The sequence below is a fragment of the Oculina patagonica genome, chromosome 6, assembly GCF_052425735.1.
Source record: "Oculina patagonica isolate OP01 chromosome 6, crgOcupat, whole genome shotgun sequence".
Lineage (NCBI taxonomy): Eukaryota > Metazoa > Cnidaria > Anthozoa > Scleractinia > Oculinidae > Oculina > Oculina patagonica.
Genome location: NC_135763.1, coordinates 4,252,267 through 4,269,221, shown reverse-complemented (window position 1 = coordinate 4,269,221; position 16,955 = coordinate 4,252,267). Strand labels below are relative to the sequence as shown.

Here is a 16,955-nt window from a genome sequence, read left to right as displayed (position 1 = left end):
GGCCACCGCGCCTCCCATCAAGTATCAATAAGTGCCCGAATTATGATGTGGGCACTTGAAAACATAGTATGTTCACATCAGTGCCCAGCGAGAATCGTACTCGGGCCGTGTGAACACAGCTTAAAAGTGTTTAGCTGTTAGGCTAATTTATTATATGAACAAAGAAAATTAAAGAAAATCGAACACGTCGAAGAGACAAGGGAACTGCAGGTTACCGTATTTGAGGAGGCGGGCGGAGGAAGAAGAAACAAAAGGAACGGCTGATAAAACATTTTTCTCTTCTTCCTCTAAAGCGAAAAAGAGAAAGCCTTATGGCAGGTTAACAGTCGTCCAAAACCAGAACCGTTTATTAAGATTGGTTCTCCTATGATAGCCCCGATCGTTTCTGTCGTTTGCAAATACTGAGACGATCGTAGGCGATCGAAGCGATTGGAAGCGATCGGGGGTTCTCTGCATGCATTGCGTACCGTTAATTTATCCATGTCCCTGGGTACAAGTTAGTTGACGACGCTAGGAAACTGGTACCGAACACCACAAGAAACATGGCGGAGGCAGAGGACGAAGTTGAGGTATTTTGAGAGCTTATTTTTGTTTAGTTGGAACACTAAACCGACTATTTTCTACATGATAACCAGTTTGGATACATTACTGAAATCCACAAACGCGTTTTTAGCGTAGATTCAACTGTTCATTTTGAGTGCTCTTTCCATGGAAGACTTGGCCGTAATTTTGCATGCCTGGTCTTTCTGTTTGTAGGACGAAACTGACTCACTTCAGTCAGAAACAGCGGGGAAACGAAAAAGGCTGTTCCATAAGGAATGTAAGTTAGAAGTGAAATGTTTATTGTCCATGACAACACACTTTGTAACAGCATCATAATCATTTATTGGGAATTATACTGTTTTTATGTTCATTTACACAAGTTCAAAGCTCTAGGACTCTAAACAACCATTAGTATATACCACACAAGTGAATAGCGCTTTTCGCGCGCGGTGATTAGTTAACTTGGAGGTTACCAGGCATAACTAATCGATGAAATCAAAGACATCAATGAGATCAATGAGTAATCAATAGGTAATCGATGGATAATCAGTTGATTAGTCATTGATTATTGCCGATGATCAATGATTGATCGATGACTAATCAATAGGCCACAAAATTTTTGGTTATCGATTAGTCATTTCATTACTCATCGATACCATCTCATTCCGGTGTGTAATGTACCGTAATGATTCGATTTAGCGCCCTCCTTCAAATAAGCGCCCCCTTCCGAATAGACACCCCCCTTCGAATGTGCTTTTGTTAATAAGCGCCCCTATTCCAATAAGCGCCCCCCATTCTAATAAGCGCCCATATTCTTAATTATACGCGCCCCTATTCTAAAAAGCGCTGCTATTGTGGCTAACTTCTCCTACTGAAGTTGTGGACGTCGAAATGATAAACTCATGAACATTCACCGTAAAAAAAGCGCTGCTATTGTGCTATTATTGTTACTGTTATAGTTTATGTTATTTTTAATTATTTAAATACATATTTAAGTTTTTTTTTGAACATTTGGTTGTTTCGCAAAAAATTAAATAAGCGCCCTATCCCGAATAAGCACCCTGCCTCGAATAAGAGCCCTCCCTTAAGGTGCCAAAAGTAAATAAGCGCCCCGGGCGCTAAATCGATTCATTACGGTAACTGCTTATGACGGCTGTTTCTCTAAGCCGAATCAGTTTTACTTTGCTGACAAACATCAACCTAGCCTGCCGCACACTGAGATCAACCGAACAAAATCTATAACCACGTCGTAGATTCTTGTCAGCGGACTTGTTAGTTTCATTTTCAGACTGGTTGGTTCCTGTTCAGTTCTTTTGTTATTGAATAAAGAATTTGGAAAAGTGAAATATTGCACAATTAAGAATCCTCTGTATTTGTGATTAGCACTTCACGTCTCGACATGCCGGGCGGTTATTTAGCCTTTTATGAAGGCGTAATTTCGTCCACCGGAACGTCAGTTATAGATAAAAAATCACAAACGAAAAAAAAAATGAAACAAGAAAGCAAGAAATGTGATTTTTGTGCATAATAGTATAATAGTCGATGAGTAATCGATGGATCATTGATGAGTTATCAGTAACATCAATAGGTAGTCAATTAAATCAATGGGTAATCAATTTTTGGGCTTCGATTACTCATTGATCATCGCCAATAATCAATGACTAATCAACTGATTACCCATCGATTATCAATCAATATCATTGATCATTGATTAGTTATGCCTGGAGGTTATTATATGAGCTTATATACCATTGACCACAAATATAGTAGCCGGTACACGTCAACAAAGACAGCTGGGGAGCTCAAATATTGCAATTCTTTGGGCGTTTATAATAAAACAATTATTCCACTCGTGCTTGTTGGATATTCCATCGTTATAGCCAACTCGGTGCCATGCGCCTCGTTGGCTACCTTCCATCTCATATCCATTGTGCGCTTGTGGAATAATTGTTAAACAATTATACACCTCAGTGTCAGTGAATATAGTGAATATTTTGTTTACCCTCGGATTGTAGAGTAGCTTTTAACATAGCTAATATCTCCGAGCATTTCAACAGTACAACGGCACAATGGGCAAAGACCAGACCACAACACCGGGAACCTCGTGCCCTACTCTTTACGATAAGTGTGTGGGTTCTTTTACGTCCCCTGCTGACCATAACACTGAAGATGCAGGAGATGGGGCCTACGGTTTATCGTCCTTATCCGAGAAGACTAGTGTCGGTAAATGTGATAGATATCTACCTCGTTGCTTCGTGGCTCAGTAAATTAAATATTATATCCACCATTATTTACCTCCACTTCAGTGAATAATTGTTAAATATTTGCTTTCAGTGAGATGCATGATGTATGGCTTTGGTGATGATCAGGTACCATTCACAGAATCTGTGGATTTACTGGAAGATCTTGTTGTGGAATACATCACAGAAATAGTAAGAAGACAGCAGCTTTGAATTCAATTACCTTTTTCATCTGACTGGCACCAATTTCAAATAACTTTCTTTACTTTTAGGGGATGCATGTACTAAAAGTAAAATGGCTCACACAAATGAAGGATCTGAAAGAGCCATTTTACCCTTAGCATACACGTGTGCTTGGCCCCTAAAAGTAAAGAAAACCACTCCACCTAAAATGCTGCATTTAGTGGAGAGGGATTGGGCACTTGTCAAGCTACAACTGGGGGTGATTGCTTCACTTTTGGTCAAGAAAAACCGTAGTTTTCAGTTGAAAACTTAAATGGTACAGCTCTTTCTAGTGAAAAGTTTCCAGAATTTCCATTCCAACCAAAATGGCCAGAAAATCCTGTGTCCTCCAGCTAGCATTGTTCAACTTCTTTGTTATATAGTAGCCTAGAAGAGTAGATTGGACACAGACCAAGAGACCATTCTGCCAAAATTTCACTTAACTGCTGTATATTCAAGCATTTAGTAATTACTATTAGTAGCCCATTGGCTAACACAAGACCAAAAATCTAAATCTTAAACTTACTTTCAACAAAGGTTAATTTGACTGCTATTTTTCTTTGTAATAGCCCATTTTGAGCATAAAATATTATGTACCAGTATATTAATTTTTTTCTGTGTGTGCAGACACTAAAGGCAATGGAAGTTGGTAAAAAAGGAAAGGTGCATGTAGAAGATATTGTATTCTTGATTAGAAAGGATCCAAAGAAGTATGCCAGAGTCAAGGTGAGGAATAATAATGTTCTTGTGATAGAAAATGTAATATTTATCTGCAGTGTTTATCTTTAATTCAAGGATTGATCGAAAAAAAAATGTGTTATATCTTATTTATTTATGTACTGGTAGAAAAATTGAAAGAGAAGAAAGGACAATCAAATAATAATCCAAAAAAGTTTAAATTTCTCAACAGTGTTTGTGATTCATTTGCCTTTATTTTAGGATCTGTTGACAATGAATGAGGAACTCAAGAAAGCAAGAAAGGCTTTTGATGCTGAAAGTTATGGGGAAATGGTGTAATGTTTACTCAGCTTTTCTGAAGAGCTTCACTGAAATTGCCTAATCATCACTTTAATATACCTTAAATTAATTATTGTGTTGCAAGCCTTTTTTACTCAGTGAAATTTGACCCACCCCTGAATTTGCAATCTTTCTTTCAAAATCTGTGAAAAAGGCAATGTAGTATCCAGGATCTTCATTGGTTTGGAAAGTTTGGTTATTTATTGGTTGGACAGTATAAGCTCTATTTGTCAAAATCTAAATGCGAACTAACCAGTGCCTAACAGTATTTTTCAGCTGCAAGCATTATTATTTTAAAACTCTAAGGGCCGATTATTTAAACGAAGCCTAAGTTAGACGTTGTTTAAGGCTAAATCGAAGTTTAGACGACGACTCTATAAATCATGGCTAACCGGAGTCTAAATTACATTATTTAAACGCCGATGAGCCAGAGTTTACGAAGACAATGTTTAGACACAGTCTAACAAGTGTAGCTATTGTTTTGAGATCATGCTTGTGCTACTCCCAAAGGAATATTATTGTCTTGCTGTTGTTTTCTTTTAATAAAAGGACTGCATACATAATGCAGTATAGAGCTCAGCGGAAATATTTTCAAACAGTTTTACCTGCGCTTGTAAAGGAAATGAAAAAATGGAATCAAATATCACTTTTAACCAGCTGAGAGATTCAAAAAGCACATAAAAAGACAAATCAAGAATTTAGATGATTCTAATGGGCAAGAAACAGTAAAAATAAACGATTAAACAACGTTTAAACCTATTCAGGAGCAGGTCTAACTTGCCACTGTTTGTTAGTCGACGGTTAACCTTCGTCCAAATACGAATAAGATAAACGTCGTTTAAATAATTGGAATCGTAGGCTAAATCGCGGCTTAGACCACGACTTTCTTAGCCGCACTCTAAACCTCGTTTAAATAATCGGCCCTTAGCCAATATTTCATCACAATGTATTTTAGAGTTTTGTTGCAAATACCAAGACATTTTTAATTTTGATCACTTTTCCTAGAAATGTGATGAAACATTGCCTCTTCAATGTATTTGAATTGAAAGATTACATATTAACCAGCTGTAAATTTATCTGTAGTATGAATTTCACAGATGTTTATTAATTTTGTTCAAAAATGTCTCAATAGAGTAAAATTCAGATTTAAGTTTTGAAACATGTTTTCATTAATTTGTAAAAATTATGATGGTTACTGGTACCGTAAAATTGTATCTCAGCTGATTGGATAGCGAGATTTCCTGCGTGAGGCTTAGAAAATATGGTATTGACATCAAGTTACATCGTATTATCAAAGCGTGTTTGAGACAGCTAAGAAAGTTTGGGAGAACTCTGAAGTCTGCTGAATGCAACCGGCTTGTAGCATGAATTCTCTCAAACTTTCAAGATATTTTTTAAGAAATTTAATCCTTTTTCTACCCATTCAGCTGTTTGCACCACGCTATGTAGATACATGTATGTTATAAATATTAAAGCAAGTGAAGTGGTATACTCAAGAAGGTGTAATTTATTGACAAAAAGTTAGTTATACTCATTGCCTCTTTACACAATAATTCTCATTATATACATTTGTACAGTTTTAACTCAACATAAATATCCTTTATACAAGTCGTAAAATAATTCATTTTTGTTGAAATTGTCTTCATTATAAATTATCTACTTCTTCTTTATTTGGCACTCTTTTCTCTTTCCTTCTTGCCCAAATTGATGACATCACTTGTGTTAATCCTTCTCCACAGTTGTCTGATAAAACCAAAAAAAAGTTATTTAATAGGCATACAGAACAATAATTCCAAATGAATGGTTTTTGTTGTTTGTTTGGTCCTGTGAATATTGAAAGTATTGTAATTATGTCCTTTCACTAAGGGCCATTGTGGGAAACATGGTGGCCTAATGGTTAGCCTGCTGGACTCCAGATTGAGCGGTCCGGGTTCGAGCGCTGGCCGGGGCACTGCATTATGTTCTTGGGCAGGACACGTTACTCTCGAGGTGTCTTTCTCCATCCAGCTGGAGGTAACCCTGCAATGGACTAGCATCCCATCCAGTGGGGGAGTAGAAATACTCGTAGTCGCCTAATGCTATGGAAACCGGGATAAGCTCTAGCTGTATGGCCCACTTGGCTCAACGCAGACTTAACCTTTACTAATAGTCACTAAATTACAAATTGCAATAGGAAAAAAGTCGATACCTAGCATCTTTGTCCTTAACTTTTTGTCTGTCTAGTAGTGACTGTAGTTCTTCCTCAAGCTCCTGAGAAATGTTGGAAAGATACAAAGAGCAGTAATGAGTGACAAAATGGAAAGGGTTGATTAATCCCAGCTTCTTATATATACTCAGGAGGTGTTTACATACAAACTTATGCCAGTGCGTGTCCCATATCAGTATGAATATTACACATTTCACACCATGTTTACATGTTCACCTTTTTTTCGTTTATTTTCCTCGAGTTTTTGTACCCAAATGAAAATCTTGACTTGATGCTGTTATGACAACCAGGGTGTACTTGCACTGGATGATTTGTCTTGGTATGACATTATTTTTGTGAGCACTCATATCATGTAAATGAACAGCCACAAGAGGAAACCAGGATGAACTCAGTCACCAATATGAATCAAAGTCATTCTCTGGAAGAGCGGTTTTCAATTGAGTGTTGTAAAACCAAAACCAAAGTAATTACAGTATTCTAGCCAATCATAAAAGACACAGACAATCCGGTGAACCAATCAAAACTCAAGGCAAATAGTTGTAGCTGACACGAAGCATGGGAAAACTTGCACGAGCAATTCACGATTGGTTTTGGTTTCACCTCTGATTGGTCAAGAAAGTGGCAGGAGATTTTTAAACCAATCACTAAGCGTAGTGATGCAAAACCAAAGCAAATGCGAATTACTTTGGGCACTCGATCGATTGAAAACTGCTCTATCATCTAAATACCTGCATAGCTTAAGGTCTTGTTCTCACCTCTATTGTTTGCTCTAGAAATTCATTCTGCTTGAGTAACTTCTGTATGTCAACCTGGTATAATTTTAAAGATAATTTATTGGATTAGAATTAAATTATATATGTACTGTTCATGTATTTTCGCAAATTAACCACCCCCAACATTTATTTCAAACTTGGCCTGGTGGCCAGTGTTTGTTTAAAGCTGGCGTTTATTAACGAAGTGCAATTTTCTGCCATTTTTTTCAGTTTGGTTTATTATTACCTATCCTTTAAAACCCAGGGGCACTTTGACAATGCAGGATGGTTTTTCCCGTTGTCTTGCCCCGACAAACTGTCCCTGGGTCTCTGAGGATGATTATTACCCAAGTTACAGTATTACATATCGCATGTGCATGTTGCAATCAAGATTTGTTTCAAACAGAACATAAACAATATAGGAGTAAGTAAACGCTGTAGGTATAAAGTTTTAAGTTCCTAAACGACAATGTCACCAATGTACTCCTCACTTATAAACATCCATTAAAATCGCGAAAATACTGTATGCTAAATAAATTTTTAATAATGACTTAGCAGAGAAATGCGTGCTTTGCAGTTCCTGTTATCAAATTTAATCTAACCAATCAATGTTTTTGTCTAAAAATTTACTGCTGCCATAAGCCTGGTTTTCACTGGTGACACAAGTGCAAGTATATGTAAGAGATTTATGCCAAGTGACAATTAACACTTTGTGCTACATAACTTTAGTAGAAACTCAGCTGTGTTCTATTGGAAATCCGCGAATCTGATTGGTTCTCCCACTGTTTTCTATTCGCCGATAGAAAACAGTTGCGCACGCGAGTAGCTTTTTAAGTGGTAAATTTTCTTGATTTTTGTCTTCAAAGTGCACAATATTGTAGGTTTTGGACTACAATCCTTTAGAGTTTCTACTAAAACAATTAGACTACTCGCCCTCGTTTTCTATGAGCGATAGTCAACTCGGCTGCGCCTCGTTGACTATTTGCTCATAGAAAACTCGGGCTCGTAGTCTAATTGTTAAATATCAGCTAGCCCTTGGCCTTTTCTGTATGGACCTTGCGGTGCTTGGTCTCACTGAACTCTCAAGCCCTTGAGCTGACATTCTCCCGATATAAATTTCTCGTGTCCTCCTTGTGCTTTCACAAGGTTCTTACTTCAAACTCAATTCTTCTAATTTACAAAATTATTTGTATTTATAAACACGTTTTCTGAGTTACCATGTAGGATCAGTTTTCACTGTACCTCTGTTTCCTTGATACACTGTTCAAGATGTTGACAGACAGTGATGGGTACACAGTACTCTTTCTGATGTCTCTTGATGTCGTCAATAGTATCCAGCTGTGCTAAAATCTAATATTCAAGAACACAACAATATAATTTATTAAAAAGAAAGTTACATTACTAAGAAGCAAATCTCTTTTCAGTATCCATTGTGCAGAGCATAATTTCAATTATTGTGCAATAAAGTTACTTTAAGTTTGTGTAGCAGGTTTGATTTTGATCATACAGTGTTCAACCAGGAGGAAAATACTGTAAGTGTAAAAAAAATTATTTCTGCCTGTCATTGAATTTACATTATTGAATGTAAATGTATCATTTACAGCCTTGAGCAAGAACAACTATGTCTGCTTTGTTGCCTAATGAGCTCCGTGAGCAACATTCTCCTGGTCTACTGTTTATTCTCCTTGTTCGACCTTATCCAAACACACTGTGCACAATTCAGGGATTAAACAACAAAAAGCACATGCAACAATGAAGTAAACACCTGTGCATGTAACTCTTCTACTTGCTCTTCAAGGTCTTTTGGGACTTCTTCAATATGAACTGACACTTTGGCTTGTGGCTCTGTAAAATAGATCAATGAAAATATTAACCTGTTTATATTGTAAATAAACTAAAAAGTTAACATGACAGAGATCCTAATATAATTTGTGTGTCAACTAAGCGAGTGAGCTTTTCTTTGTATTTCTTAGTTCATATATTGTGCTTCTAGGAAGGGAGGCATTCTCTGTGCAAGTAGTCTCCAACCAATCAAAATTAAAAATCTGGATTGCCCACTATACCGCAGCTAATGGACATCTTTTGTATGCAGACACTTAGTCATTAATGGTCCCAGCCATGTATAAAAAAATAAAATATTATTTTTAGAACTTAAAAAGTTTTCTTGCTGACTTATAGTTTAAACAAGCGAATATTAACGTTAAAAGCCGACGTTCCGGCGTCATTGTGACACCATTCTCTTAAGCTTTAAGAAATCGTTATTGATCAAGACTTATAGTTTATTTTTCTAATTAATTTAATTTATATACCTATAAAACAGTACAAAGAAATCAATTTCTAACCAACTGTTATACTGGCTTCTAGCTCTTCAGCAGCTTTTTGCTCTTCTTCTCTAAGGAGTGTTGTCAATCTGTTGATAAAAGTAATGAAGTCACACATTACAAATAAGATAATTGCAAAAAAATTAAATACATTATACACTGTTAATAATTTTTTTGGTTTCTAATCTGTGAGAAAACCTAGTAGACTGATTACAATCTTTTTCAAAACTATTAATAACAACTTGAAGGAGGAGGAGGAGTATGCCCTTCTGTCATTAACAGTTTTAGGGACTGATCATTAACTTGGGATTTTAATTTTTGAAAGTGGGAGAGGACAATTTCTAAAACAAAATTCCTACACTGGAATATATAGGTAAGGTAAAGTCTGCGTTGAGCCAAGTGGCCCATTCTACCAGAGCTTATCCTGGTTTCCATAGCATTAAGCGATTAGGAGTACTTCTACTCCCCCCCCCCCCCTGGATGGAATGCTAGTCCATCACAGGGTTACCCCCCAGCATTAATTAAGAACACAACATGATGACCCCAGCCAGGGTTTGAACCTGGAAAGTTAGGCCACTGTGTCTATCTCCCCACTGGAATATATACTGGAGACAAAAACTTTTTAAAGCAAGCTCTGCTACCCTTTGATCTCCTGTTTGACTGGAAAAAACCCACAGTTCTAACGAAAACAAAAAGAGGAAAAAAAATTTTCCCTCTGAAAAATAACCAACCATACCCCTCTTAAATTAAAGTAAGGGGTGTCGAATGGTCAATGCGAGACTTTGCGAGACGGCGAGACTGATATCTTTTCTGCGAGCCCGAGACGTTTTTAGCCTTGCAAAAGAAATCGAGACTCCGAGAAGGTGTCAAAGAAAAAAATCGAGACGACGAGACCCTTAAAATTTGGCTAAAATTTTGTGAGACACACATTTTTGGAAGGACCATTCACCACCCCTGAAGTAGAAAAAATGTACTGTAGAAGGGATAACTTGCAGAGTAGTGGTTTTCTCAAATTTATTAAGACACATGGATTGGTATAAGGCCCTCCAATATTGGAAATTTTAGGGACAAGGACTTTGACAGTTTCTAAGAGGGAAGGTTTGCATGGTTGATAGATCATCATACCTTGCATTTTCTTCCAAGAGATGTCTTGCTTCCCTTTCAAGAATTTCAACTCTCTTCTCTTCCACTTTTAGCTTATCTGAGGTGGTTGGATTTTCTGAGAGGCTGTCAATGTGATGGTAGAGTACTTTGTGTTGTGATGGCTTTTGTGTGTCTAATAAATATGACATGTAGCTGTCATATTCATCCTGTAGAAAACAACAAAAATGTACATGGAGTAAACCTTCGTCTGCATTAGGGCAACTTACAATGTACATCTTGGCTTCTGGTAAGAACAAAATATAACTGGTATCTGGGAGGCCATGGGTTCGATTCCCATTGGGGACTCAGATTTTTTCTTTGTCCCACGCTCGTGTCATGTTGAATAATTTCTTCACTATTTATCACCGAGCTTGAAATTTACCATCTTTATTATTTACTACACATTTGATGATTTCGACATTGCTGATCCTAGCAGTACGCAGGACGCGTGTCACATATCAATCTAGTAAATGGCCTTATAAGCTCAACCGGTATCTGGGAGGCCATGGGTTCGATTCCCGTCGGGGACTCAGATTTTTTCTTTGTCCCACGCTCGTGTCATGTTGAATAATTTCTTCACTAACAAAATATAACTTTTTCTTGTCAACCTTTTCAATTCAAAAGTACACTGTACTCACGGGATACTTTTCGAGAGAAACAAGACAAGTCTTATGTATCTCTAGACAGGTCTTGTTTCTTGCGACACTTACTTTATAGCAGTTCTGTACTCACTTTGATTTTCTTTAAAAGGGGACCAAATGTCTTGGACTCTGCAATGATCTCAGCAAAACACCTGTCATAAATCTGAAGTCTGTGAAAGTTTGGTCCCCTCTGACTTGCTGCTTCCAGGGAAGATAGTTGCTTTAACAGAAGTGCAAGAAATTATAAATATTAAAAATAAAAACATTCATTTGAAACTCTAAAAACATAATATTAACACTCAGGGTCTTAAAATAATTGAGGAGAATGTGCTGCCTTTGTAATTACATCTGCAAATGGTTAGGCGTTCTAGTCTTCTCGGATAAGGACGATAAACCATAGGCCCCGTCTCCTGCATCTTCAGTGTTTCAATCAGCAGGGGACGTTAAAGAACCCACACACTCATCGTAAAGAGTAGGACATAAAGTTCCCGGTGTTGTGGTCTGTTTCTATTCTATGGATTGGGTGGTGTGATGAGATCATATACATGGATGGATAGCGGCTGCCAAAGGCACCTGATATGCTGATGTCCGGTCTCATCCAATAAAATTCTAACTGTACATGTGAAGCGCATTGAGCTTTGTAAATGCGCTATATAAGCACCTTCATCATCATCATTAATTGTGCCCACTAAGAGACCCTTCCCATAAGTGGAGAACTCTTATAGGCGGACACACTTTATCATGGTTCCATCTGCATAATTATACAAACATGCCAGAGGACACCTTTTCTGGTCCCAAGGGTTGTAACATACTGTATCATTACTGTAGGCAATTTAAATCTGGCAAACTAAATCAACCGTTTTAAAATCCCTTTGTTAATGTAAGGGATTTTACAACAGTTGATTTGATTGGTGCTGGTTTTAAATTCTCTTTCAATTGTTAAAAATCTAGCCAATCAAATCATTGTGTCCCCAGGCTCAGCTGGCTAAGAGGGACAAGTGGCTCTAACGACGCGAATGATGCTGTATAAATTTTATTGAGCACTTTTCTATAAAGCACTCTATAAATTTGTTGTTATTAAAATACCTTTGCAAGCTTGTGTTCCAAGTTTCGTACATTCTTTTCTCCTGTGAGCACTCCTCTATCATGAGCATCTCCCAGGTGCATGACCTGATCACCAAACCTCTTGAAGCTTGCAAACTGGTCTGCCTTGGTCGGGTAACTCAGGTAAGTCTCAACAAATGCTTGACGAAAGTCTTCTGGCTTTGATATATCTCGAGAGCTTACAGCTGTAGAAAATGATTATTAATACATGTAAATAACTGATGGCTTAAAATTCTAGTCATGGTACATGTATTTCATTGATATTTATCAATTTCTGTTTACAAGGTAAATGCAAACAACAGTTGACAACAACAATTTGTTAATTAAAGTATTCTTATATCTATACGGTATTACAGTACTATATAACTACATTGTGTTGATAGATCTCATATTGTATTAAATAAATAACATGGTTTGTTGGCTTAACATAGAATCATAGAGAAAGGCAGTGGTAGTTTTACAGATAAATGGATTTTGATCAATGCTGTTAAAAAGAAACAGAAAGTTGTTTAGTATTGTTATCTAGTAAACTATAAGTGGTTAAATCTAACTCTTATTTCATTGAAAAATTTTATTCTGATATTGTTGTTATGATGACAAGAGAATAAGAAATGAAGCTTTAATGGACAAAGAGAACAAATTTGTAAATTTTCCGGTGTTTTGTTGTGTCTTCCAGTTTCTATTTTTAGATTTTGATGATTTCACAAATACACCCTTCTGCCTGTAGATAGTATCACTAGAGCTCTATATCAGTCTGGATAGTTTCTGGCCTGATATATTTAAGTGGGTCTTGTGTCATTGCATTCATTCATTCTCGGATAAGGACGATAAACCGTAGGCCCCGTATCCTGCATCTTCAGTGTTATAATCAGCAGGGGACGTTAAAGAACCCACACACTCATCGCAAAGAGTAGGGCATGAAGTTCCCGGTGTTGTGGTCTGTTCTATTCCATGGGTTGGGTGGTGGGGTGAGATCATACACATGGACGGATGGTGGCTGCCATAGGCGCCTTATATGCTGATGTCTGGTCTCATCCCATAGATTTGAATTGTGAAGCGCATTGATCACAAGCTTTGTAAATGCGCTATATAAGCACCCATATCATATGTATAATAGGTACAAGTAGGACACTGAGATACAAATAAGTGATAAAAAAAAAGGTTTCCATCAATACCTTTGGTCTTTGCCATTGGTATCATTATCTCAGGCAGATGTAACTCCTCTACAAGTATTTTATCTTTGGTAAGCTTGTCTGGTGTTCCTGGTTTTTCTTTTAAATGTGTTTCAGCTGCATCTTCTCTTGAATCTTGCCTTGATTCTGGTTCTGTAAGCCAAAAAATAATATTTCTGACGAGCATTACACTACCTGCGGTCCAGGGTGCATTCTATATACACGCCCTGTCAACGATACGCCAAGTTTTTTTTATAGGTCTACGCCATGGTCCTTTATATTCATATTTTAAATTATTTATCTGTACGCCAGGTCAAAGATGCCAATGACGATCGTACGCCAGTACACCGCGCAGGTTTGAAATCCATGCTAAAGATCTGCGCCATAACCTACACCGAATGCAGCCTGGCCTGCTGTCTAAAGTTACATGTATAGCACAAGGTGTCATTTTTTTTAGTTTATAGTTTATCTTAAAATATCTTTTAATGTTACTTACTGAATGATGCCATATTTTTAACAGGCCCCAGACTGAACTCCACAAGGCGATCTGCCATGGTCTTGTGCCTGAGCTCAGTTAAGCTCAATTCACCTTTTCTTACTGGATGGTCAACAAGCTGGGCAGTGGGCTTGAGTCTAATACAAGCATGGAAAAATTCAGCTACTGCACATTTCTGTACTTGAATAGACGGATTAACCCTTTCTTCAATTAACATTGCAAAATGCTACAACCCCGGACAATACTGTTGGGAAGGTTGCCAAGTTTGCGCTCCCTCTCCCCCTCATTCAATGTTGAGGTATACCTAGAGACTTCAATCACAGCATATTTTCTATCATAATGTTCAGTAATACTTCAACATTGATATGGGGGAGAGGGGGGCCCATACACCTTGTGTACGTACCTATAGATCAGATTTATTTAAAAGTCGTTGAAATCAAAGCGATCATGTTCAACCTTCCCAAGGACTAATGTCTTGGGTTGTAGTCTGTGCTGGTGGCCCGGGGGGGGGGGGGGGGGTGGGGAGGGGTACTCCATATAATGGCCTATACGGGGAGGCTCCGCCCGAAAGGGATATCTTTTTCAGGCTTCAGGAATATAAAAGGGTAGGGATTTCACAAGTTTAGCTATATGTTTAGGTATATGCTGTCAAAACAAGTGGTGTTACATGTAGTTTAAAGTTATCATCAGTGGTCACGTAAGGTTTGGAAAATTAATTTTTAGGCTGGTTTAGGGTTAGGTTAACTTTTAGTATATCGTGATTCAATATTTTTAGGGTTAACCTTCTCTTTCCTATATAGGCAGCGCTGGGAGAACTAAATGTAAGGAAAGCCTTCGTTTCTTTTAACAAGACAGTACGTACCGAATTGGAGGTTTGTCTGAAGTCTCCCATTTTGTGTGACGTTCTGCTGGAGGTTTCAAAAGCTTGCTAGAATTAAGATGGCCACTTGTATAGGTTTTTATATCTTTTCTATGTACTTCGTAGATATTTTCAAGCAAATCTTTCAAAGAAGAAGTTTTCCGTTTCTCGTCCGCCATGTTTGTTGTTTAGCTTCGTCGCCTTGGAGGGACTCGCCCCAGATCCCAAACTTACACAGGCTTGGCTGCTTAGCGTTAAAAATGGCGACTGGAAAGTTGCCTCGAAATGCGCTTTCCTTGAAGCAGGTAATAATGATCTAAAACATTTTACTTTCATAGGTAAAATAATACCATATTGTAGCTCATATATCCCAATCCAGTAATTTCATTTTTTTCTTCATAGTTCTTTCTCAGGAGGCAGGTTTTAAGCCTCTACCGGGAAATTTTGCGAACCCTGCGGGAAGTTCCCAATGAAGATCACAAGAAAGAACTTGCTGACTGGGCAAGATCGGAGTTTAAGAAAAACAAACATGAAAAGGACGAGGTAAATTTTACAAAAAAGTAGTAACATATAGCAAGGAAAAGAAAGTGTAGTTAAAATAGGTACACAGAGTGTACATGTGGCTAATGTTGTTAACAATGTTAAATTGCCATTTTCTTAATTATGGTAGCCTGTGAAAAAAACAGGCTCCTTGGCTGAGGAATAGGGCAAAGAGCAGGCCGTGCAAAGGCTGCAAACAGAGACCCAGTGGGAGAGGAGTGGGGAATAGGGTAAGGAAAGAAGGAGAGGGGGTGGGGAGCCTTCTCCCTTCTCCATTGTTACTGATTGTTCCCACCCCCTGCCTTTCTTTTCCATCCTTCAACTTACTTCTTCCCTTCACCCTATTGCCAAGAGTGTGTTTCATGGTCCTGGCCCCAGGGGGGTACTCTGGCTTGTAAGTGACGGAGATGATCAAAGGGTTTTTTTGGGTTTGAAATTTTCGATTCATGGATTTTTTTGGGTTGGAGAATTTGGCAAGTATTTTTTTGGGTGACTTGATTAAAATAGGGGATTTTTTTGGGTATTAAAAACAAACTAAAGTGCCTTGACGGGGCCTTGGTGTATTTATGGTATGATGAATAAACACACAACAGCGTTCAATTTTTTGACTTTCTTTGTGTTATTGTAGGGGTAATTTGACAAGGGATTTTTTGGGGGGGTTATTTTTGGTCCAGGGATTTTTTTGGGTAATGTCGGAAGACTGAGGGATTTTTTTGGGTCCTGAGTTTTGCCTCCATTCGATCATCCCCGTCATTTACCGGCCGGAGTACCCCCCCCCCCTGGGGTCCTGGCTCAAGGCCACAATATTATTGTTTCTAATGTTCATGTTGTTTTCGCCATTTAAAACTTGAGATGCCTGATTACAACTAACAACTGATTGAATTCTTCCTTAGATTGCTATCAAGATGATGCTATCACGTGGTCGACTCACACTGAGAGAAATTTCATCTGCAATCCACCTGGCAAAATGAGTTCCACAGAGTCCCTAACATGTATCTCAACTGTAAAAATGCTGTTAATGGCAAGTCCATGACTCCAGTTACCTCTTTGTGTGAATGTAAAAGAAACATCTAGATGTACCCAGTCATCAGAAGCATTGGGAGGATAAAGCTTTTAGAAGATACCACATTGGTTGGAAAATTCAGTATTAAAATACCAGTTTTGTTTCTGTTCGCTAAAAAAAAGTCAGAGCTTGAAGTTGCAGGGCTTCTGCAGGCTTTGTAATGTTCTTTCAGGCATTCCAGCTGCACTGAATGAGAGGAATGACAAATGTTTGGCATTCAAGAGCAATTAAAAAATAATTAACTCTTCAACCAAATGATTACTAAGCTGTACATAAAGAAACAATCAGTGAGATTGCACATGGTAACCAACTAATCTCCACTTTGTACCGGGTATATAGAATTTTATCAGAAGAATTTTATCAGGTGTTTTAGAGAAAGATGTAAATTATGATCAGTCAGAACCATTTCCAGTTAAATTCAAGTCCTCATTCGAGTCAAAATTTTTTTTGTTACTCTAGCAAAGTTATTGAAAGAACCATCCATTCTTGAGTCAGTGCTTAGTATTAACTTAGGGTGACCCGAGTGCCAGTATGCTACTCAGGCTGAGCAGTATGTTACTTAGGCTGAGCAGTATGCTACTCAGGCTATAAAGTGCTAATGGGAACGTTATTTGGCTTGGAGCAATTCATGTGCTC

General features: G+C 37.9%; 3 protein-coding genes across 3 annotated transcripts; 2 read left to right on the top strand and 1 right to left on the bottom strand.

Moving 5' to 3' along the window:
- Positions 1 to 500: 500 nt before the first annotated feature.
- On the top strand, positions 501 to 5,521 carry LOC144658965 (transcription initiation factor TFIID subunit 13-like). The gene is made up of 5 exons (XM_078519491.1): positions 501 to 569; positions 757 to 820; positions 2,878 to 2,975; positions 3,633 to 3,731; positions 3,945 to 5,521. Exons 1-5 carry the CDS (start codon positions 543 to 545, stop codon positions 4,020 to 4,022), a joined length of 366 nt encoding a protein of 121 aa, XP_078375617.1. The 5' UTR covers positions 501 to 542; the 3' UTR covers positions 4,023 to 5,521.
- Positions 5,140 to 14,986, bottom strand: LOC144658943 (uncharacterized protein C6orf118-like). The gene is made up of 12 exons (XM_078519455.1): positions 14,720 to 14,986; positions 13,858 to 13,994; positions 13,365 to 13,514; positions 12,172 to 12,374; positions 11,177 to 11,305; positions 10,427 to 10,611; positions 9,323 to 9,390; positions 8,746 to 8,825; positions 8,223 to 8,330; positions 6,984 to 7,037; positions 6,211 to 6,272; positions 5,140 to 5,765 (listed from the first exon to the last, which is right to left on the bottom strand). The coding sequence occupies exons 1-12, from the start codon at positions 14,893 to 14,895 to the stop codon at positions 5,690 to 5,692; spliced, it is 1,428 nt and encodes a 475-aa protein (XP_078375581.1). The 5' UTR covers positions 14,896 to 14,986; the 3' UTR covers positions 5,140 to 5,689.
- LOC144658969 (LYR motif-containing protein 2-like) lies at positions 14,891 to 16,561 on the top strand. The gene is made up of 3 exons (XM_078519494.1): positions 14,891 to 15,021; positions 15,119 to 15,259; positions 16,150 to 16,561. The coding sequence occupies exons 1-3, from the start codon at positions 14,977 to 14,979 to the stop codon at positions 16,225 to 16,227; spliced, it is 264 nt and encodes an 87-aa protein (XP_078375620.1). The 5' UTR covers positions 14,891 to 14,976; the 3' UTR covers positions 16,228 to 16,561.
- Positions 16,562 to 16,955: the final 394 nt, after the last annotated feature.